Genomic DNA, 25,067 nt, shown 5'->3' with positions numbered 1-25,067 from the left:
ACACCAAGGGGAGACAGTAAGCCCCACACCAGCGCAGATGGGACCGTGGTCTCTGCGCCCAAGCTACAGGGAGCTGAGGGGGCCGTCCTCCCTCCCCAGCAGCAGTGTGATTTGTTGGGAATTGGGAGCCCAGTCTCCATTCCCCAGCGGCAGTGTGAATTGCAGGGAATTGTGAGCCCAGTCCCCATTCCCCAGCGGCAGGCTGAGTTACAGGGGGCAGAGGTAGTTGGTCCTACCCCCCAGCAGCAGCGTGATTTTTTGGGAATAGAGAGCCCAGTCTCTATTCCCCAGCAGCAGGACACTGAATTGGGAGGAGAGACAGTCGGTCTCCCTCCACAAAGACTGAAAGTAGGCATGGGAGAGGAGATTGTTACCACCTCTCCCCAGCGGCGGATCATCAATGGGCAGAGTGTTCTAATGGGAGAGGAGCTGGTTACCACCTCTCCCCAGCGCCAGCTTAATGTACCAGGGGGAGACTGTAAGCCCCACACCTGTGCAGATGGGACCGTGGTCTCTGCACTTCCAGCACAGGGGGTAGGGACGGTCGGTCCTGCCCCCCTACAACAGGGCTGTTTAGCCAAAGGGGAGCCAGTCTGTCTCCAGCAGCAGAGCTGTGTAACTAAAGGGGAGACAGTCGGTCTCCAGCAGCAGAGCTGTGTAACTCAAGGAGAGACAGTCGGTCTCCAGCAGCAGAGCTGCACAGCTAAAGGGGAGACAGTCGGTCTCCAGCAACCAGGCTCCAACCAGACTACTCCCGTAGTAGTGCTGGCACCAGGGCAGAGTACCGCTGGTCTCTGCCCACTAAGCAACCCACCAAAACAGCTTACCAGTCCCCCACACAGCCGGGGTGAGGCACCTGGACCTGGACAAGTTTTTCCATTACTCCATAGGTGTAGTAACCATTCATTGTGGGTGGGCTGTACTGCTGTTTCTGTTTTGTGGGTGGGCTGCTGGACTAACAAGGGCACTGACCGGCAAGAGGTCAGGTACCCTGTTAGTCTGTTTGGAAAAGGGGAGAAATGTGGCGAAACCAACCTCGCCACTGGGCCCTGGAGAAGCCTGTTTGCTAGCCTCCTACCTGCTGACTATGGCCCCTGGGTTATTTGGGGCATATTGTACTGTATATTGCTGCTACTGGCCCTTTTAACAGCATCTATGGACATATTGGGACTTTTGGGACTACTGTCCCTTTAAGACTGTGAAGCATATTCGAGTGTACTGCCTGTAATATTATATATGTATTTATAGATGTGTTAAGTTTATCCTGGGTGATTTGTATGCAGCATTCATCTGATTGTTCGGTAGAATCACTCCATTCAGTATATTGAGTGAAACTACCGAACAACCAGACCACCCAGGAATGAGTGTGCCTCCAATTACCGTTTGCAACAATGTTGCAAACAGGTAATTGGCAATCAGTGCAGTGTGGTCTGTGTCCTCTGGGTGGCCGCCAGTCCAGAGTTCCTGTTTTAACCCTCAAAGTGAAGTGTCGTCTCATTATTGGGGGAAGGATTTATTGCATGCTGTTCCAGTTGACTGCTAGGAGTACAAGCCTATTGGTATGGTTCCTATTCAATGGTCTACAGCATTCATATGCTTGGGAGAATTTAAAAGGTTTCTCGGATTCGGTGATTGTGGTGTCTGCCAGAGTGCTTGGAGTCCTCAGGAAGCGCTAGGAGCATCCATTAACGGAGGTACCAAGTCGGGGTGCCAGGCGATCCGTTACAAGCGTGATCATCGAACAATCAAGCGTTTCATTCCAAATAGTCAACAGGGTCGCAAGAAGCGTGTGGAGAAACCAAGGCACAAAATAACTGCCCATGAACTGAGAAAAGTCAAGCGTGCAGCTGCCAAGATGCCACTTGCCACCAGTTTGGCCATATTTCAGAGCTGCAACATCACTGGAGTGCCCAAAAGCACAAGGTGTGCAATACTCAGAGACATGGCCAAGGTAAGAAAAGCTGAAAGACGACCACCACTGAACAAGACACACAAGCTGAAACGTCAAGACTGGGCCAAGAAATATCTCAAGACTGATTTTTCTAAGGTTTTATGGACTGATGAAATGAGAGTGAGTCTTGATGGGCCAGATGGATGGGCCAGTGGCTGGATTGGTAAAGGGCAGAGAGCTCCAGTCCGACTCAGACGCCAGCAAGGTGGAGGTGGAGTACTGGTTTGGGCTGGTATCATCAAAGATGAGCTTGTGGGGCCTTTTCGGGTTGAGGATGGAGTCAAGCTCAACTCCCAGTCCTACTGCCAGTTTCTGGAAGACACCTTCTTCAAGCAGTGGTACAGGAAGAAGTCTGCATCCTTCAAGAAAAACATGATTTTCATGCAGGACAATGCTCCATCACATGTGTCCAAGTACTCCACAGCGTGGCTGGCAAGAAAGGGTATAAAAGAAGAAAATCTAATGACATGGCCTCCTTGTTCACCTGATCTGAACCCCATTGAGAACCTGTGGTCCATCATCAAATGTGAGATTTACAAGGAGGGAAAACAGTACACCTCTCTGAACAGTGTCTGGGAGGCTGTGGTTGCTTCTGCACGCAATGTTGATGGTGAACAGATCAAAACACTGACAGAATCCATGGATGGCAGGCTTTTGAGTGTCCTTGCAAAGAAAGGTGGCTATATTGGTCACTGATTTGTTTTTGTTTTGTTTTTGAATGTCAGAAATGTATATTTGTGAATGTTGAGATGTTATATTGGTTTCACTGGTAAAAATAAATAATTGAAATGGGTATATATTTGTTTTTTGTTAAGTTGCCTAATAATTATGCACAGTAATAGTCACCTGCACACACAGATATCCCCCTAAAATAGCTAAAACTAAAAAAATAATAAAAAACTACTTCCAAAAATATTCAGCTTTGATATTAATGAGTCTTTTGGGTTCATTGAGAACATGGTTGTTGTTCAATAATAAAATGAATCCTCAAAAATACAACTTGCCTAATAATTCTGCACTCCCTGTATAGTTTTATGGTAATCTTAGTTGGGAAAAAAAAAGACTCAAGCCCATTGAGTTCAACCATGAAACAGTGGCAGCTCTAGTGAGGCCTTAGGCAAAACTGAAACATGAGGCCCCCACTGACACCCATAGTGGAAAATAAAAATAGGGTTTGCATTGTTTGTGTATACATTGTTGTAGTTGCTGGATACAGAGCTCGTCTCTATATTCATTGTCAAGAGCCTTGCAGTATTGCAGCTCCCTGTGCCACTGAGGTGTGAGCTCTCTGACTGTTGTTATGGCATAATTTGCAAACAAAATTAATTTGAAATAAACAAATTCAATTTGCAATTATGCTATTTGTTTATACACGATTGGGTGGGGTATGATTGCGTAGACTGGCAGTCGTGTATACATATGTGCCAGTGTGACGATGTTATTAATGAAAATTCTGGTTGGGCAAAAAAACTTTTAAATACAAAATAATTTAAATAATATAATTGCAAATAAGAAAACAGTGTCATAGATATTTTCCCCACATATTCTACAATCCATTGACATATATATTATCCTATATGCTCTTTATATGTGTTACCCCATGCATCGTATATGAATGTATGTTACATAGGTTTCCACTTTACCTGTGCATTGTTCATACCATACACCCATCATATTGCAGCCATACACACACTAATACAGCACACATATACACATGCTCTAGTCTATTTGTCTTTTATAAGTAGGCTGATACCTGTTGTCCAGCAATTGTAATTTTGTATTATTTACCGGTAGTTCTGAGCCTACCCTACTCAGAGGTGTATGGAATATAGTAGTTTAACTCTTGGCATCAGTTCAATTGATTAGAAAATGTGAATCAAACAGCGTAATTAACCATCAGTTTACAGAGTTGTGAAATTTGCCATATAGACATGTGCCTGGAAACCTTCTTCCACCATATCTTTTGCAAGACGTTTACATTATCATGCCTCCATACCATCTTGATTTTGATGACACAGTCAGATTTTTGGGTTCTCTACCTTGGTTTACCAATTTTGGGGACACCAGGGAACTATTCAAAAAGTAGTTCCCTGTTGTCCCCACTGCCAGGTTCACCCAACACTTGATTGGCATGCAGCCTGGCTTGCATTCACACCAGACTGGCCAGGCAGTACTACAGGCGAACCGTCCCTCTTTCTATGTGTCTGCCGCCTTTGATCAGAATTTGTGTTAGTGGCCTGCTACCTTTTATCCCTCCCACCAACATCCTGCTTTGCAGGACTCCGAAGTCAGAAGGTATGTGTTTGGAATGACCATTTAATGCATATATTTCTTTGAATTTAAATTTCAAATGCTCACTATACTTTTGCACTTCATATTCCCTAAGGTTTTGAATTATATTGTTTGTTTGTTTGTTTTTCTGGCTAGAGAGCAGATCACTGACATTAAGCCTTACTTGCATAAGCACGCCATTTATTTTGCCATTTCCTTTCTATATACTACCAAGTGGCAGTCGTTTTGCAGAACAGGCTCTTACTGTATTTAAAACATTACCTTTATCGCTTTAGACTGTAATAGAGGCAGGGGAAAGTATATCAATAAACATCGTAGAGATACAGACTGTTTAACATTAAGTAAGAGTGTTAGAATATTTTTGCTACACTACTTTTGATATTTTAAAAAATGGTTACTTTTAAACATTGCATAACCTGCTTTTATGTAATTTCAGGTTTCCGCATTAAAGAATCGACTGAGAAAAGTCTCTACAACAACTGGAGATGGAGTCGCACAAGCCTTCTTGAAGGCTCAAGCATCTTTATTTGGCAGCTACAGGAGTGCACTAAAAATTGAGCCAGTGAGTACCATTCACTTTCCCCTAGCATGAGTGGAGCTCTTAATGTACAGTCAACCACTGCAATGCAAACCAAGTGTGTGTACATACTGCCAACAACTGCTAATATGCTACTCATAGAAGGTATGTCACTTCCGCATGGGTTTACTCACAATCAGACCATGTTCAGCCTTTTAATTGTGCTTAAAATTGAATTCTACCATAGAATTAGTGCATGCACCAGAAGCGTAACAAAGTGGGGTAGAGAGGTGCAACTGTCACAGGGTCTGAGGAGCGCCGGTCGGCATATCTTGGTTGGAATTGAACTGTGAGCAAGCATTGCTGTCTCTGATAATGCTCCCTTATGGTTCTCAGCATTTTAGGTCATAATATATGTGCATGTGGCCCAAAAGTAGGTATACAGTGGAATCAATTAAATTCATCACAACAGATTATGTGGGTACACATACATGCTGACACACAACACACTGGCAGTTAAATTGCATGCTTTACATATCAGTGTGGCAATTCGAAATAATAGTGGAGGGCAAATTAAAGTATTATTTGAAGCAGTACTGGAAGACTGAAAATGCTAAGCGGGTGCAAAAGCGTGGCAAGAAGCATTTGACACTCCTCCACCAACACATCTGAAATTTGTATTAAAGATAAATTTGAAGCAATGATTAATGTACCAAAATCTGGACATACTAGGACATTTATGACAGAGGAAAATAACTTGAGAGTTGCTGTGAGAATTGCGAACAGTCCGAAAAAGTCGACATGACGTGTCTCAGCAGCTATCCATACCGAGAACGTTTTTGCAACGCTTAATGCGTAAATTGAAATTGAAGTTGTACTATTAAAGACTGTTACATGGTCTTCTGGAGGATGTCCCAGACTGTCTGTTGCAATACTGTAAGATAATGCATAACCAAACCTCTCACAAACCAGACCTTCTTGATAAGATCATCTGGCCAGATGAACATTCTTTTAAATTGTCGGGGCACATGAACAGGCATAACTGTATGTATTTGGTAGATAAAAATTCACATTTGACAATCACATCTCAACTGAACCAGCCAGGAGTCACAGTGTGGGGTGCACTGTCTAGCGAAGATGTTGTGGGACCGGTTCTCTTCAACAGAACAATTAGCTGATTTTGTTGCGTGTGTACATTATGATCTATACCTACTTTTGGGCCACCTTTTAAATTCAGTGATAGATGGAGCCCATATTGAGCTCTACCTATCTCTGTCGTACAGTCACCATCCTCTGTGGCCTTTTGCATGGCCCTTATTCCCTTGTACTTTGGCAGAATAGACTATCTGTTCCTCCAGCTACCAGTTCCAGTGAGTGACATGTGAGTTTTGAGAACCAGAGTGAGGTTTTAACTCATGTGAACACTCACTGTGACAGTGGTAATATGCATTTCTTTACTCCTATCCCTAGCCCAAAACATAGATCAAATTAACAGCACTATGACTTTGTGGCATGCACCATTCAAATGGCAGTATAAACGTTAAATAATTTACATATGTTATCCTGTCTTTGCCAGCAAAGTGTGAGTTGGAATATTATAAAAGAAAATGGATTTTAAAAACTTTTAGCACAACCAATATGGAACTTTTGCTCATAGTCTGATAATGTTCATATGCATTTTCTGCAACATTGTTTATTAGATTCTTAATTACATGCTACAAAAGTGAACATGTGGTTGGATTTAGGATTCTATAAAACCTGAGACAATTCTTGTTATTGTGAAGACACAATCGATACTGTTATTGCAAATTGCTCCTGCTGTCCGTGGACTACATCCAAGGAAAGCTCTGTGACCACTTTCAAATGCATACTTACAACTTCGGATTAATACACAGAGTTCTACATGAATACTGGGTAGGGAGCAAACATATTGATGTGTTTGTCCAAACAAATCACTTGCAGCCCTGACCTGTTGTTATTCTGTAATCATCTGTTGGAATTGTGAGTTACATTGATTTGGGTCTGTATTATAGCAATAAAGAAAGCTATTACCAGTGGGGAGAAAAAGGTACTGGTACAGTTTGTTACTTATTAAAACAACCACATTTAGAGTATCCGAACCAAGTTAACAGGTGCAAGGATTACCAAATACAATAAAATATCTATTCATATTGTAATGCAGGGGGGCACAATAAATTCTCACTTGGTGTGCATTTAGATGCGCTTGAAGTGGACACGATTCGCTCTGTTTATCAAGGTAAAATCCCGGGGGAGAAATAAATTCTGGGGCAAAGTGTTACATTTGATGCAGTCATCATGGAAACTAGAAACCAGAGATGCTCTTTCTAACTATAATTATATCCCCATATCAGTAACTCTGCATCTACAAATGTTTCATATCTTCTTTTTATTTCATATATCCTATTTCTAGAGTCATTAAACAAATTAAGCTCAAGTACGTTTTCTCAGTGATGGCAGTATCCCGGTGAGAAAGCTGCTTTTGCTTAGTTGCAAGACAATCTACATACATTTGGAGAATGGCTGCCATAATTGCCAATACATGTCACACATCGACAGCATATTATCAAACTTGAAATGACCATCATTTGTCAGAAATACTGTAATTACGGTACTTTCAAAATACATTAGCTCCGCTTACTGTGGATATGTGTGTATAACTTGTGTTTTTGTTATGCTGTGGACAGTTGTGTCCAATATATGGTGCTTTATTTTGAAGGATTAAGACATTACTGCTTCAGTTACAAAGGAGTTAAAGGTTCCAATAATAGGGAAATCCCTACTAAAACATATTCAATGCCGCCAGTAAGTATGAACCATTAATGGTTTAATACATTGTAATGCATACCTCACAGACACTGGAGCATTACCCCGTATCTACAGTTAATTGTGTTTGTGCTCCAAGTATTGAGACCATCAGGAAAAATTATAAAGAACAATTACCCTGATTTCTATAATTAACATTATGCAAAAAGATCTCTTTATTTATTTATTTTTTATTTGTTTTATAATTTGGGCATTGCACTCAGAATTGTTCAGATTGTTGGCTTTTATGCATACAAGAAAATACAAATCTAATTATACCTCTGAATGACATGTTTCCAATGTTAACCAACTGTAACCCTTTGCGTTGGTTTAATTATAGTATTCATAATAACACAGGGAGTATTTAGAGTATTAACTGAACCAAATACTAATTCTTTGTTTTCAGTGCGCAGTATAATAATTAACTACATTTTTTGAATCATTTTTCAGAACAAAAATAAAACAAATAGAGTGCATTTTTTATATTTGTTTACGGTCACACAGACAAAAATAGTTGCTTTGATTTGTCGTAATGAAGGCGGTTAGACTGCAAAGGCTGTAATGTAGCTGAATCAATTTAAACATGTAAAGCATTATGCCTTTGCTTTCTTAGAAAATAACAGAGTTAACTCATGTGCACTTGTGTGTTCTTATGGTCCTTGATGAGATTGTGTTGCATGGGGACACTATGGAGGGTACTGTGCTTATATGTCCTGGAAATGTTGCCTTCTTGTTGTCCCAAACAGGATATGCCATTGGTAAACTGTGATGGTCTGATCAGTGGTGTATTTTGGATATGTGCTTCCCTAGGCATGTTAAAACTCGGGCACCCCCGATCTAAATTTGACAAGCCCCTACCTGTTTAAGACAAACACACAGTTTGACTGGCAGGCACACTCTAACACACCCATTCACTGAAAGGCACACACTTTCAGATTCACATACAGTGACATACATTCACTGACCAATACACACTGGCAGACACACACACTCACTCACAGATACACACTCACTCGGACACACAGTGACAGACATGCACACATTCGCTGACAGACATGCACAAGCACACACACATTCACTGACAAACACACAGACACACTCACTAACAGACATCCTGATACTGACACATTCACACACTTAAAATATAAATTTTAATCCACACATCCTCCCTACCTTTGACATCATATCCTGGCTCTCAGCATCAATGCAGGGCCGGAAGAGCTCAGGGGGCTCCCTCGCGCACCTACCCCTCCTCCCCCCGGGGGGGCCTGAGGTGGCCAGCCAGTTCTTGGGCCCCCCATGAAAGAGGCTAACAGGGCATCTGTCAGGGCGCTTAAGGGCCGGCAAAAAATGCCTAAAAGTGCTACCCAAGGCAAATGCCTTGTTAGCATCGTGGAAAATACACCACTGGGTCTGATAGCATCATTATAGTGTCATACACATATATAATTATATATGCATGTTTGTTGTGCATGAGAGATAGCAAAAAGTTAAAGCACCTAAATGAAATGTAAATGGCTTTATGTTAAATTAAAACATTGGTTTAGTATATCTGCATAATGTTCATATATTATATTTTAATTAACATAAATCAGAGTTCTACAATGATGGAAAATATTTAAAATAAGTAATATCCCAGAGTTGTATCCTGGCTGTAGTTGGTGTTATTGTTCTTACATCAGAAAAATATTACCATTTATAGAAATGTTTAAAAAAAAAAAAAAAAAAAACTATATTTTTTTACTCTCTTATTTATTTTTTTACTTCCTGGCATAGTATATACAATGCAAAAACAGTTAAGAAGACAAAGACAATCTCTGCCACTCAAGCTTCATTCGTATGCTGAAAAACAGGTTGTTGGCATCTGTGAGATGTGATTCCAGGTCTAGCGCCAGAATGTATTTAGCATCAGCGTACAGCCGGTGGGCACTCAGTGAAAGCAAGCTCCCTGGCACATTATTGTGCCAAGGGTCCCACTGTAGCAGAGAGCCTAGTGCTGTATCCCAAATGATAAATACACGCACACATACACACACAAGCAAAGCCTGGTGCTGGCTTAGTTTGTGAATACTTTAACTCCACCAATTTGTCTTCCAGGGGGTCAACTGTGCTGCAGGCTTTGTAATTCCTTGTTCCCTACCTTAATTCCCTACTTACTTTCCTTTTAGACTTGACTAAATGAGCTTCTTTATGACTATCATGCATATGTTTTTCTATAAATATTAGTTATATGCTGTGAGTTCTGTACATCCTTTTTACATTGATCTTCAAACAAACCTGTATCTTCCAAAATATGTTTTGTAACCAGTACACCTCCTAAAACCTGGAATAGAGTTAGATAACATTGCTGGAAATGCAAAAGCCAGCTAATTTGGAAATTTGAAGGAGGGGAGTATGCAGATAAGCAACAGATTTTTAACAGGTTTATTTACTAAACTCCGGATTTTGTCCAAATGGACAAAATACAAAGAAAATGACAGAAAATTCCAACCATTGTCAATTCACAGCCAAATGCGGTCAGGATTCATTCAGTTTAACCATTTCTGTAAAGTTTGTGTTCCGATGTGTTCGGAAAATCTCTGATATCCTCATCCGAACCAATTTTCAACAGAGGAATTGGAGATTTATAAACAACCAAATGGCGGCCAATGATAGACCAAATGCATCCGGTAGGATGCACGTTTGCAAATGATCATTTACTTGCTTAGTGCAAGTGACTTGATCATTTGAAGAACTATTTGCCAGCTGGAAGTGCTCGCAGCTAGTGGGCTAAACGTAACCATATGCCATTGCTGTCCAGTCGCTAGAAAGGGAAATAATGGGGGGAGGGGAAGGGGGGGGTATAGTCCCCCACACATCATTTGGTATCAGGTGAGGGCAGCTTTAAGTATTAAGTGTGGTGGACCTATTGTTCCCTTCACTAGCCCCCACCCAGGGACGGTGGGTGGGGATCCTTACACTAATAATAAGGGGTGAACCTATTGTCCCCTCACCCATGGGCAGCGGGTGGTATATTTATAATAAGGCAACCTAGTATCCCCTCCCCCGGCCCCCACACATTTATTACTTAATTAGAAAACAGACATGCCATTGTACACTTCCCAAAATAAGACTATCCCCCTCACCCAGGGGTACCTAAAGTACCTATCTACCACCTCACCCTACTAATAGTGAGGAGGGGTCCAAAAACCCAATAACTTTAAAAAGAAAAATACCATGCAAAGTCTTCTCTCTTCTAATTCTTCTTCTGCCACAGAAAAGGCCAAATATAAATCCATAATCACCGACAACATTAACTAAAATGGTAAAAAAAAAAAAAAGTGCTCCAATAAAAAAAAATCCATCTTCACTCATGGAGTGCCATTTTATAGGCTTTCCCACGCTATGACAGTTCTTGCAAAGCATTGAAAAATTCACCATGCTTTGCAATATAACTATAAGAGTGCTCTGTTTGGTTGTCTAGCAAGCCAACTAATCAGAGCGCTATGACAGCCAAATCTTAAAAGAATTAAGACTTGGTATATTTCCTAAGCTTGACACTTCTAGACACTGGGCGGAGATCTTCGGGGACTATATTTTTAATACATAAAATGTATATAGAACTGGACATCTTTGATGTTTTTCTAATGGATATCAAAATGTGTGCCAGTCCAATGTGTCATTGTAGTTTTCATTTAATTAATAGAAGTGATAAGTAGAGTTATCAATAATGTGTCATAACATTTTTTTTTTTTAATTTAGAATCTTTGTCAGTTGACTGTATGATAATGTTCCTGTCTTTGTGTGTGGGTATAGAGAGACACACACACGTTTCTGATGGATTATGCATATGCTATGTTAATATCGCGGTTATTGAGCAAAGACTTTCACTGATGTATTAGTAAAGGGTGAATTAAAATTTTGTTTTAGTCTGAATTGACTGACCACTATATTTCCTTTTTTTTTTTTTTTTTATTATTAAGTGTGGTGAATTCTGGATAGATTTGCTCAGATTCACACTCAAGGCTTTTGGCATCATTGGCTGTGTTTTTAAATACCTTTTTAAATATACAGACTTCAGCAGATTTTATGTTCTCTAATAATATAGTATCATCTCTTCTGATCAGGAGATCTCTCTCTTGTACCAGATGTTATGACATTTTTGTTCCCTGCAGAGTTTAAGCCTTATGCTCCTTCAAACCTTCTAGTATTGACTCTCAGTGGTGGGTCGTATTGTCCACCTGAGACTTGTACTAATAAAAGCTCCTCTTAAATATTTTGGGATATCTCAATTCTGTATTTTGTTTCAGTTTTGCTGCTAATTCCCTAATGTTGATCTTGGTGTAAAATGCAATGAGCGCATTTAGGTCCTTTATTTTGTTCCCCACTTAACACTTGCAGAGTTATTCACTAAATTCAGAATGGTTCCACACTGCATGGGGAAAAACCATCTGGCTGCATACGGGCCATTCGGACTGCAAAATCTGGACATTGTTCAAGCTATCTGACAATATCTGTGTTTTGTAATTCAGCAGGCAAATAGTTAAAAAAAACAACAAAAAAAAAACATTGTTTGGTGCGAAAGTTAATTATATTAAATAGTAAAAACCTAAAATGGGGAGGTGAGGGGTGCTAAAAACGAGGGCATAGAGTAGGGAACATTACAAATATGAAAAATATAATGAGGGGTGGACAAATCACTATTAAAATATATGTGGGGACCTAATGTCAGTCCTCAAGACTTGGCTGTCACAGCGTTCTGATTGGTTAGCTTACTAGCTGGCCAGCTGCCACATAATTAACCTTCACATTGCCGAAGGCTTTTAAGTATTTTTTATTGTTTCATATTTGGAGCAGGTTTCAACTTGATGTTTAAGAAATGTGTTTGATTTTGATGACATCATTGTGTTTTAATCATCAAGAGATTGACTTGACAAAGGCTCATGTAGAAAGCCAAAAGGTTGACTTTATATCTGCGTTTCAAATAAAGACTGCCTTTTTAGAAGAAACCATCAGGAGTGAGCAAATATATTTATATAGCACCAACTAATTCCGCAGTAATTCCGCAGTAAATGAGACAATTACACAATGACACAGGAACAATTGTTAGATGAGGACCCTGTTTAAATGAGCTTATAGTCTAATCAAAGAGATTGATGGAGATAGCTACACAGATTTAAAATAAAAAGTAGAGTGCAGAGTTAATAGTTTTTTTTTTTAATTAAAATTAAATTAATGTTAGGCAAAAATCCCTTTACTCATAGGCGTGCGCATGTGGTGTGCCTGGGCACACCCTCCTGCCTGCGCTATGTGCCTCCACAGAGAGGGAGGCAGGAGAGGACCCGCAGAGCTCTAGCCAGCAGCTCCGCTGGGCTCTTCTCGCGAGGTCGGAGTGTTGCCACGGCAACACTCGGATCTCGCAAGAATGAACTCTAGCCCCGCAGGCTAGAGTTCACTCACCACTGGACCACCAGGGATGGCAGCAGCACGGTCCCCTATTTCCTAAACGGTCCTCCCACCCCCACAGTGCCTCCAAACAAATACAAACACACATCACCCTTACACATAGACACACACACACACACACAGCACCCTTACACACACTAACAACACACACATACATCACCCTTACACACACATCACCCTTACACATACACTAACAGCACCCTTACACATACACTTACAGCACCCTTACACACACACTAACAGCACCCTTAAACACACCGCCCTCACAAACACACAGCACCGTAACCATATGTATGTGTGTGTGTGTGTGTGTGTGTATATATATATATATATATATATATATATATATATATATATATATATATATATACACATACATACAAGCGGCGTGTGTGTTTGTGCTTTAGGGTGCACACCTTTATGCAATAGGCTGCACACGCCTATGCCTTGACTCTTAGGGCTGCACCAAAAATTTACTTTCTGGTCTTCTATTAGTGAGTGTTACGCTCGCAGACAACAGTTGGTATTTCCGGCCTCTGTCCTTAATTAATCTTTTTAGTGAAATGCCCGAGATGAACTGGAGGTGAGAGAATCATACAGACTCTGTCTTCCCACGACACATCCCTAACAGTTCAGGCCTTTAATCCTGGAGTTTTAAAATATATATTTCTAAAAAATGATGGGAAAACTCCATCCCTTGTATGTGAGTAAATAGTTAAGCAGTACAATGGATAAATGTTAATTGTTTTGCAGTTTCAACATTTTTATGACAAAATGTGTTATATATATATATATATATATATATATATATATATATATATATATATATTTATATATATATATATATATATATATATATATTTATTTAAAAGCAATACACAAAAAACTAACATATCCTGGATTCACTTTGTTCTGATTTTATACTCTCTCCAAGACTGGCACCTAGTGGTTGCAGAAGGGTTTGTTCTTGTTCTTTGCATGTCCTATTCATTGAGTTCCCTTCACTTTGTCTCTAATAGAATTGCTTTCATTACCACTGCTTGGGTTTTATGCACTCTGAAGCTTTGCCACAAAAATGGGCTTAGAAGTTCAGCTTCAGTGCTTGCAAAATCGTTTTAAATGAGAAACATACTAAACAGGGAATGATCTTTTGTGGTGTTATCTTGGCACTTTCTATGACATGGTTAGTTTGCAGTGACCCAAATGTGCTTTGTTAATAAAATGCCTCTTCCCAAAACCAAGGGACAGCACATAGATGTAGTTATATACAGAGAGATTAAGATAGACTTATGCAATATAGGTTTGCTTTATGATTGCTAAAAAAAAAAAAAAAAGTTATTTAAGAAGGCTTTCTTGAGAACAGGAACTTGAAAAATCATGTTTTCACAACCATCCCAGAGTTCATAGCTGGACATGCAAATAAGCACAGGAGGGCATTGTGTTTCGACTTCATGCTGCATTCTGCAGAAACACTTTGCAATGGACACTGTTTTAAACGCATTTTTGTCTTTGCTTTTTTCCATGTCGAGCTGGGAACTCTGGGACATTTGTGAAAACATGATTATTTGTGTTTCTGTGCCCAAGAAGGACTTCTCAAAGTCCAGCCTGAGATATGCAGGTGATGCATAAAAGCGGTTTGTATATACACTGTGGGGAATTTTATTGTGTTTTAGCTCACCACAATCTTTTTGGTGCCTAGCTATATATCAGCAAAAGAAGATAGCACTCTAGAGTGTTATGCTCTTTTGCTGTTTTGCACCCTAGTATACTGGATTAAGTGCCATACTTATTATTTGGAGCTAACCAGTGAGTGCATATAATATATATATATATATATATATATATATATATATATATATATATATTATTTATTTATTTATTTATTTATTTATTTATAAAATATGTATGTTTCTCTATATCTTGCACAATGTGGATTAAAGGGTTATTCCATTCATTATAATTATATGTTTGGCATTTTGTCTAATGGACTGATAGATATATATATATATATATATATATATATATATATAATATAAATGTCCCAGATAAATTCACTCAGAGGGCTTGTAGTATTGTGCAAAGGTACAGTCAATGTTTCAGTCTGACTTGGACTTTTTTCAAGAGTATATAATATATTACAGTATAGTGCATATAGAGGATTTCATACATTTACTACTGTTTTATGTTGAGGAATAATAAAAATGACAGTTTTTTCTGTCATTGTTGTTCTTTGGCGTCTAAATAAAATGTATGTTCTTGGTGTAAACGTGTACATATTGGAAACAAGAACTTGCCTCAATAGGTGCTACCTTAGTGCCATTGCCAGGCTTTATAACACTTTACTCAAACTACATGATTAAAGTATATCCTTAAATTGGCTAGAAATACAACTTTACAGACATTCTCCTGCATTAGCATTTGAGATATTGCAATTGAATTGAGGAAGATGTAAGTCTGCCTCTAGTATTATAAGTATGTGGGCAGTGTAAGGTGCATAAAGCTTTTTTCACAAAACAAGGAATGTTGATTCAGTCTCTGAAGAGTATATGCCAGCTGGATAGAACAAATCTTTTACAGAGCTTTGCTGACTGAAAAGACTTTGATTGGCAGTGCCAGTTGAGTTGTATAAAAGCAGAGACTATTCAGTACCAGGTTTCCAAATTACAGGGATCTCATACAGAGCCAGGTGGGTATAGGAAAGGTTGTTGTGGCACAAGTTTAGTATGATGCTCTTTTTGGCTCCTTGTGTTATGTCGCCGTTCTTGTCAGCTCCTTATAACACAACATTTTTTTTTATTATATATTTCCACTGTTTTTTGTAGCATCTGTTGCCTGCCTGCTTGCTTCACACCGTTATTACTTTTGAATGAACAAAAAGATTGACAATGCACTCCACTCTGCCATTACCTTCCCACATTTGGGTGACATCTCAAATCATCAGAGAGTTATTGTTCATAAGCAACAAAGTTACCCATTTTAACTCTTTCTCACCTAATCTTATTTGCAACCATTGATTATTTTGGGCTGAAATTGTCAAGTGTTGTACATGTTGCCTGCTTATAAAGGTACCCATAATATTTGAATTCCTGCAAGTTGGGAGGTGGGGCCTCCATGGATGATGTTCCACATGTCAGTGAGTGGCATGGTTCATTATTCTACTGAAAGAGGCCAGTCCCATCAGGTAACACCATAGCCATAAAGGGTGTGTGTGGTCTGCAACAAATTCTATGTCAGTAGTACACCTCAAAGTAACATCCACATTAATGTCAGGACCCAAGGTTTCCCAGAACATTGCCGAGAGCATGACAATGCCTCTGCCGGCCTGCCTTCTTCCCATTGCACATCCTACTGCCATCTCTTCCCCAGGTAAATAATCCACATCATAATTAATCGGACCATCAGATTCATCCACATTCATCAGACCAGGCATCCTTTTTCCATTGCTCACATCCTTATTGAAAGCATTTTTGGCAATGGGCAGGTGCACTCATGGGCACTCTAGCCGGTCTCCGGTAGGCAGCCCCATATGCAGCAAACTGTAATGCACTGTGTGTTCTGATGCCAATCATAGCTGGCATTGCGGTTTTCAGCAATATGAGCTACAGTAGCTCTTCTGTGTGATTAGACCAGATGGGCTAGCTTTTGCTACGTGCATCAGTGAGCCTTGGGTGCCTATGACCCTGACGTAGCTTCACTGATATCCTTCTTTGCACTACTTTTGGTAAGTACTACCCACTGCATACCAGGAACACCCTATAAGACTTGCTTACCCAGTCATCTAGCCACCATTATTTGGCTCTTGTCAAAGTCACTCTTTTCGCTTGCACATGTTTCCTGCTTCCAGCACATAGAATTCAAGAACTATCTGTTCACTTGCAATGTGTATATACACACTGCAGTTTCCAGTGTTGCATCCCCATGACACTGCTGTTACTGATTCTATGTTAAATTTATTTACAAGACTTCTCCTGGCAGTCTGTTTCTGGTCTCTGTCATCCCACCAGCCAAAGCTCATTAGTCTCATTTTCTACCTTTGCGTGTGTTAGCTGCCGTACACAGATTGCCATCCCAAATGAGAACAAATGGTCTTTTCTTAGAGTCATTGTGTGTAAGGATATTTGTTTTATTCAGATATCTGTGGCACCTTTTAATATTTGTCATTTGTCCCTAGTCTTCCCTCAGGCACCATAATTTAAATTGGACTTTGCATGTAATATTTTCACTTTTCTGTATGCCGACATATTTTTTTTTTTTTTTTTTTACTAATGTTCATAAGAGACACAAGTGGTGTAACAAACAGCACTCTCCAGTGTATCAACCAAGCAGCCAAGATTTGCCTAGATGTTATACAAAGCAATCATTATTTTATTGCAAACTCCTTGCTTTTTTGTCTAATTGTTGGGAGATTTGGCATTTAATCATTAATTATTTGTAATAAAAGCACAGAGGGCAAATCTCCAGCCTAAGGTTTCTCTTAGAAATTAGTAACTAAATGGAAATTTGCAGATTTGTATAAGAAAAAAAAACATACTATTAGTTAAAGTGCAGTTTTAAAGGTTTTTTTTTTTTTTTTTTTTTTTTTTTTTTTTATGTGACCATGACTTGATCATGGTTTTGTTTTTTTTAGCAAGTCATGGTCACAAAAAAACTGCACTTTAACTAATAGTATGTTTTTTTGTTATACAAATCTGCAAATTTCAGTTTAATTACTCATTTCTATGAGAAACCTTAGGCTGGAGCTATTGTGAACTAAAAATCTTATCAGGCTCACCCTACCACTGGATGAAGTTGATTCTGGTTATATGTAAAATGATCTGTTTAGGAAGTGGTTGTCTCACTACCCCATAACATCAGATGTATTTATAAATGAAGTTTTTTTGGTGCCTGGAGGTCACTGGCGTTGGCTCACCTTAAGAGGTTAAACCATTCTCGAATGGTTTAACCGGGAATCTCTGTTCCAGCGCCAAATCTCCCTGCCTCTCTGTCCTCCCGTTTTCTCAAAATCTTTAAATCGGAAGGCTCTGTAGAATTGGGCAGCAATGTCGCTGATTGGCTGAGGGCAGTCAACTAATGTTCTCAGCCAATCGATGACCCCCTATTCATAAAACCAGCTTGAAAAGGGATACATTTCTTTAACTACCACCAGCCTTAGATAAAATCTTACTGATCATGATATGAGTTGCCTATGAAGGCAAAAGTAAAAACAGAACCAATTTGTTTTTTCATTACCATGGAGTTAGAGTTAAATTGTTAAAAGAGCAAGACAGCAGGAGCTTTGTATCTGAGTGTTCAATATTCCTAACAATGGGCCACCTCTCCAAGGCATCTTGTGTTAGCATGCTGTGTGTGCTGACACTAGGCACAAAAGTTGCACGAGACTGATATTGCCAACCAGGAAAAGAGTATTAGAGCTGGAATACGAAGAAGGCCCCACACACAGAAGAACATTATATTTATCTCTGTAATTAATTATTTTTAAACAGAAAGAGGCTGCAGGAACAGGGTTTCTGCACAATAACCACTTGATTATAATGAAGTAGTTACACATTAAGCATGAATGTGTATAGAATAACCTAGACCCACGCAGGTCTCCTCAACTACAAAGCAACTGTTCGCATTAGCTTTTGAAATGTGTAGTGACACCACCTTAAGGCATAGGACGGCCCTAGTCTTGTTTCACTGTTACGTGTTTTCTTGTTAGAGTGTTGCTTCCCGAGGTACGGCATATATAAGAGTAGCAAAACTTGCAAAAGCTTTCAAGACACTACAACTACACCAGCATAATTGAACTAGCTCAGTTAAATGTATGTTGTTCTGGAGGCATGCTATATGTTGAAGTTATTCGTACCATAACCGCACATGTCTGAATGTTTCACAGCTGCCGCTTCAACCGTATACCTATGCACATTGAAAATGCATGTATCACTTATACCATAGCTAACTTTAAAAAATGTGTGCAATTTTATTTCATAATTTAACCATAACAAAAAATGTGTAGGCACAGCAAAGCGAAGCACAGAAACCACCCTTAAGATGTAACTTCTGATGTAATCTGTTTCGTTGTGACTTATTCTTGTTCCTGCAATCGTTATTGTGACGATGCAGGATGTTATGTTCACACATGCACTACAAAAATAAAGAATTAAAAAAAAAAAAAATAATGAAGTAGTTAGAGTGCATTAAGTGAACATTTAAATGTTCTTTGTTGTCACAAAATGTACATTTGGTAATTAGATTACTGTCTATTTATGCAGTTCAAATATCATTGGTTTTAATATGTAAAAAACATACAAATACATAATTAAATAACATATTTATGAGGGCAGGGCCTATGCTGATCAATTGCATATTCTAAGAGCTCCAAGATAAAAGCTGATCTTTATTTAAAGGGACTCTATAGTCACCATATAAAAGCAAGAAAGACAGGTCCCCCAGCCTTCCTTCTTGCTTTTATATGAACTTTCATTAATTAAAAAAAAAAATTCGGTGTTTTTATATTAAAAACTTACCTCCGTTCCAGCGCCGAGCTCCCCGCTAGGCCGCGCCCCCTTTTTCGTCAAAATGACGAAATCGCGGGGCCCAATGGGACGGCTTCGCGCTGGACCAATCGCGTTCTTCATAGAGCGGCATTGAATGCCGCCCTATGAAGAACCTGAGCGCTTTACCGCGCATGTGCGCGGAATGCGCGTTCGCGAGCTGAGCTGTCTGACTGACATCTCAGCTCGCTTTCTAAAATTATCAATAAGGGGGGGGACCTACTGTCCCCCCCCCGGCCCCCACCCCTGTGCGGCGGGTGGGGGCCCTAAAATTATCAATGAGGGGGGGACCTACTGTGCCCCCCCGGCCCCCACCCCTGAGCGGCGGGTGGGGGCCCTACAATTATCAATAAGGGGGGGACCTACTGTCCCCCCCCGGCCCCCACCCCCTGTGCGGCGGGTGGGGGCCCTAAAATTATCAATAAGGGGGGGGACCTACTGTCCCCCCCCCGGCCCCCACCCCTGTGCGGCGGGTGGGGGCCCTAAAATTATCAATGAGGGGGGGGACCTACTGTCCCCCCCCCGACCCCCACCCCTGAGCGGCGGGTGGGGGCCCTACAATTATCAATAAGGGGGGGACCTACTGTCCCCCCCCGGCCCCCACCCCTGTGCGGCGGGTGGGGGCCCTAAAATTATCAATGAGGGGGGGGACCTACTGTCCCCCCCCCGGCCCCCACCCCTGAGCGGCGGGTGGGGGCCCTAAAATGATCAATAAGGGGGGGGACCTATTGTCCCCCCCCGGCCCCCACCCCTGTGCGGCGGGTGGGGGCCCTAAAATTATCAATAAGGGGGGGGACCTATTGTCCCCCCCGGCCCCCACCCCTGAGCGGTGGGTGGGGGCCCTAAATACAAAGGGGGGGGACCCTAGTTAACCCTCCCCCCCCCAAAAAAAAAAATATCTCCCTACCTACCCCCCTCACCCTAAAAATAATGAGGGGGGACCATTAACTAAAAACCTGTAAAAAAGAAAAAATGAGATAAAATCAACTTACCATTCGATGTTTTCTTTCTTCTAAAATCTTCTTTCTTCAGCCCCAAAAAAGGCCAAATAAAAATCCATAATAACCGACGCAATTAAAAAAAAAAAAAAAAACGAGCGCAAAAAAATATAATCCATCTTCACCCATGGTGGGCTCCGCGCAGACTGAGCTCCGCAGGGTGGGGAAGGCTTATAAAGCCTTGCCCCGCCCTGCAATTAGGCTAAGAACACTCTGATTGGTGGGTTTGAGCCAATCAGAGTGCTCTTTGTCATTTTTCAAGCGTGGGAAAGTTCTTTGGAATTTTCCCACGCTTGTAAAATGACACAGAGCACTGTGATTGGATGGATTTCAAGCCATCCAATCACAGTGCTCTGTGTCATTTTACAAGCGTGGAAAAGTTCTTTGGAATTTTCCCACGCTTGTAAAATGACACAGAGCACTGTGATTGGATGGATTTCAAGCCATCCAATCACAGTGCTCTGTGTCATTTTACAAGCGTGGGAAAGTTCTTTGGAATTTTCCCACGCTTGTAAAATGACACAGAGCACTGTGATTGGATGGATTTCAAGCCATCCAATCACAGTGCTCTTTGTCATTTTACAAGCGTGGGAAAGTTCTTTGGAATTTCCCCACGCTTGTAAAATGACACAGAGCACTGTGATTGGATGGGTTTCAAGCCATTCCAAAGAACTTTCCCACGCTTGTAAAATGACACAGAGCACTGTGATTGGATGGCTTGAAATCCATCCAATCACAGTGCTCTGTGTCATTTTACAAGCGTGGGAAAATTCCAAAGAACTTTCCCACGCTTGTAAAATGACAAAGAGCACTCTGATTGGTTTAAACCCACCAATCAGAGTGTTCTTAGCCTAATTGCAGGGCGGGGCAATGCTTTATAAGCCTTCCCCACCCTGCGGAGCTCAGTCTGCGCGGAGCCCTCCATGGGTGAAGATGGATTATTTTTTTTGCGCTCGTTTTTTTTTTTTTTTTTTTTTTAATTGCGTAGTTTGTGAGGCTCCTTTACGGTATCTCTTTATCCGGGCTCACCACTCAAACCCTCTTGCTAATTATCAGACTGTGGGGACTGTGTTCTGCTCTCAGTGGACTTGGGAATGAATGATTGGGCCTGCTTTATTGATATTCCAACATTTTCCTTTTTTCAACTCGGACACTCTACCTGTCACAGTTCTCATCGTGACATCAGACGGCCAGACTTGGTTGCCCCAGAAGTGCCCAACAGGGGATTTGAACCTTGGTCCTTTGCTGCCCTGAGCCTGCTATACTGCCTTTTAGCCACAGCAGTTCCTATTATTTGGTTTATTTCTAGCCCTAGTCTATCTGGCTTGTCTGCAACACTGGGGACTAGACTTTGTCTATTGCTGTGCTTCACCCGAGACAGATCAGTAATCAGCTGAGTATATAAGCACTGACTCGCCCTGGAAAACGTATCAAGTCTTTGATCCTGTTGTGTGTGTTCAGTTCCTGTGTTCCAGTCTCTTGATATTAATCTCCATATTGACTGCGGCTTCTGTCTTCGCATATCCTGAACTTTGGCATCCCTTGACTTCGGCTACACTTCGTTAATCCTGACCTCTGGCATCCTTTGACTTTGGCTATCCCTTGACTATCCTACTTGTCGGTACTGCATTGGAATCACCTTTCCTGCACAGCCCCCGTGCACAGATCCACAGTCCAGGTGGCTTCTTATCTAGTCACCTTGGACTGTGTCTATCTGCAAGGGTAAGCAACATATCTGAGATACAGACTCCCATCTCAGGTAATAACCCTGACAAAAGACTTGATCATCATGGAGTCCGCAGAAATGTTGCAAGCAGCTTACTCAGCAGGTGTCCAACCTTTCATCTAAAGTTAAAGTAAAGAGATGTTGCCTACTGTTTGTTTCTGGCAGAGGTTTCCATATTAACTCAGCACAACTTGGAAACCTCTTATCATCATATGTTCAAATCTTAACATTTTCCAAACTCCAGAAATAGTATCAAGGTTTGCAAAATAGAGGGTTAAAACATTTTGAGTTGAAAATATGCAATGTCTGATTCCTGCAATGTACAATAATAATATTTACTTCTAGTAGAAGTTATAGTGTTATGCTTTTTTTGTTTTTGGTTTTTAAATAATTTAAGCGGATTGGTTTAGTTTTAGCATAAGGCATAGTCCGGTTCTGTGCAGGATCTTTGCAGTATCTTAGCTGTTCCTAGAACTGCACTCTTCTGGACGGAGCTCTCAGATGCCCCACCTGGTATCTGCTGAAGCCACTCTCCTAACCTGGTGGCTACATCTCCGAAAGAGCCTCACTTACCACATCCTTTCTAGCTCCTTTTTAAACAAAAAAAAGAGAGGGAATCGGTAGTGGAGAACTCCACCACCGATACCCAAAAGAGTTACAGAAGGTATAAGGGGCTTAACCCCAGATACAATAGTCAAAGAAAGAGAAAAAGTGGAGTAGGGAACCAACTCGCATAAAGCAGGTGGGAACACAGATCCACTAAGCTATACCGCCTAAAGTAGAGTGTCACATAAATAGGGTGAAAAATATAATACACACCAAAATATTGTGTGAAAAAAGTGAAAACCAACACCTGATAAAAAATTTGGGACTGGATCTAATAGTTTCCTTGAATTACAAATAAATGATGTAGTAGGAGCCCGTGATATTATGAAGTAAAGATATACAACTAGAGAAAAATCACTGAATATAGCTCCTAGAAACACAGTATAAGTAACAAGGTTACTAGAAAATCGAATGGACAGGATAATGAATGTATCGCATTGGTTATGGTACCATAGAAAAGAGACAGTTGGTAAAAAGATGAGGGGTAGGTAGAAACACAGGGTGCTGATGAGCCTAAACAGGCAAAGAAACAGATATCCTATAGTGTAACATACGCCCAGGTACAAAATAGTAATATGTAATAAAGGTAGAAACCACCTATGAGTAGCAAACTGGAGCCAAGGAATAAGTAAAATAGGATAATAGCCAGGACCTAATCAACCCTAAGCTAACTGTCTCAAGAAACCACTGCTAGCTGCTGCTTCAAGGCAGCCTAACAAAATCCCTCCAAACTTAAATAGTAAGACGCATGGATAGCGTCAAACACAGCCCAAGTTAAGTGAGAACGAAAGTAGAATCAAATAGAATTCATAGCGTCGGCTATGCTGCTCGACGCGCGTTTCGGTGTGTTACAAACGCCTTTGTCAGGAGCAACCGGCACATTCAAAAGGGGCCGCTTATGAAGGAGTAGGTGCCCGCCCTTAATCATGAAACCGCCAATGGGATTGCCAGGTTCCCGGAGATTGACATGTACGTCCTCCGGAAGGTAAGCCAATCACAGGCGGTGGGCGGAGTCATAACGTGTCCGTACTCGTCACTAGCACAAGGCAGGTATGGAGATAGAAAAGGGACAAACTAGGTGACTGAACATAGGACGTATGCTGGTTATTGAGAACCAGAAAGCAACAAAGTAATTGGTCAAAACAATGAACTGATTCAATGTAAATAACAAATGATACTCTTGTAATAGTAAAGTCCCTTAGAAAATAGGGTATCAATATAGAACTAGAAAAGCTACAATTTCTGGGGAAATTGTGTGAAGTGTTCTTGCCTCCATCAGTAGTCTACAACTGGAGTGGGCGGAGTAACTGTTATCATTTATATAGCACATTTTATTGCAACGTTGTTGCACAGTTACATTAAAACATACATTTATAAAAACATTAGCAGGTGTACAAAAGGCTTTGTCTATGACATCACTTGCTGCTGCAGCCTGGCACAGGTCAGAGTATTTTGGCGGTTGCCATCTTCAAACGGTCGTATTTTAAAAACTATAAATCCTACAGTGAAGAGCTTTATATTGTGAGAATCACAAGACCCAGACCTACATTTTGATGCATAGTATGTCTCTGCAATATTAACAATGAAGGCACAGTCACAGTTTAGAAATTGCCCTTCAAATGTGAGCTTTGCAGAGTGGAGTTTCAATGAATGTCAATTGATGGCGTGAGTTGTAAACAAATGGTCATATTAGGAAAACTATCAGGACTATGGCTTAGCCGTGGACATTTTTAGTGGCAGCAGGGATAGCTGAACGTTTTGATATAAGATTTGTGTAGGTGGGCCTGAAAATGAGGGCAGTGGCAGTTTAGATTTTTCAGCTTTTGCCAGCTCCCACTCTAGCTTTGCCATTCATTCCTATGGGACAAATTTCGCCACAAGAACGACGATATTCCGTGAACCATTCGGTGAAACGTTCCACAAAGTAATAGCAATCCGATCGGGATCAATCTGCACGTTTTGGTACATTTTTGTCTATGTAGTGTAAAAACTGTGGGAGGAGTTAGGGTGGCAAATTTGGCTATAATAATATATATGTGAGATAACAGTAAGTGGTCTTGCTATGCAAGAACACTTAATGAGATAACACTGTTATTTAGGCATCCAACGAAACTCAGTAACCAGGCAAAAAATCATCCAGAGGGAGAACCCGGAGGATTGACAGTGATGAATG

The 25,067-nt window shown here is 40.7% G+C and overlaps 1 protein-coding gene across 1 annotated transcript in view; it reads left to right on the top strand.

Moving 5' to 3' along the window:
• DENND1A (DENN domain containing 1A) overlaps positions 1-25,067 on the top strand; it is a 920,735-nt gene that overhangs the window by 652,873 nt on the left and 242,795 nt on the right. Inside the window, exon 13 of the mRNA XM_063432346.1 lies at positions 4,680-4,805. Within this exon, the coding sequence (XP_063288416.1) occupies positions 4,680-4,805 (126 nt within the window). The remainder of the gene's footprint in view (positions 1-4,679; positions 4,806-25,067) is intronic.

The sequence above is a fragment of the Pelobates fuscus genome, chromosome 9, assembly GCF_036172605.1.
Source record: "Pelobates fuscus isolate aPelFus1 chromosome 9, aPelFus1.pri, whole genome shotgun sequence".
Lineage (NCBI taxonomy): Eukaryota > Metazoa > Chordata > Amphibia > Anura > Pelobatidae > Pelobates > Pelobates fuscus.
This window is presented reverse-complemented; position numbering and strand designations above follow the sequence as displayed.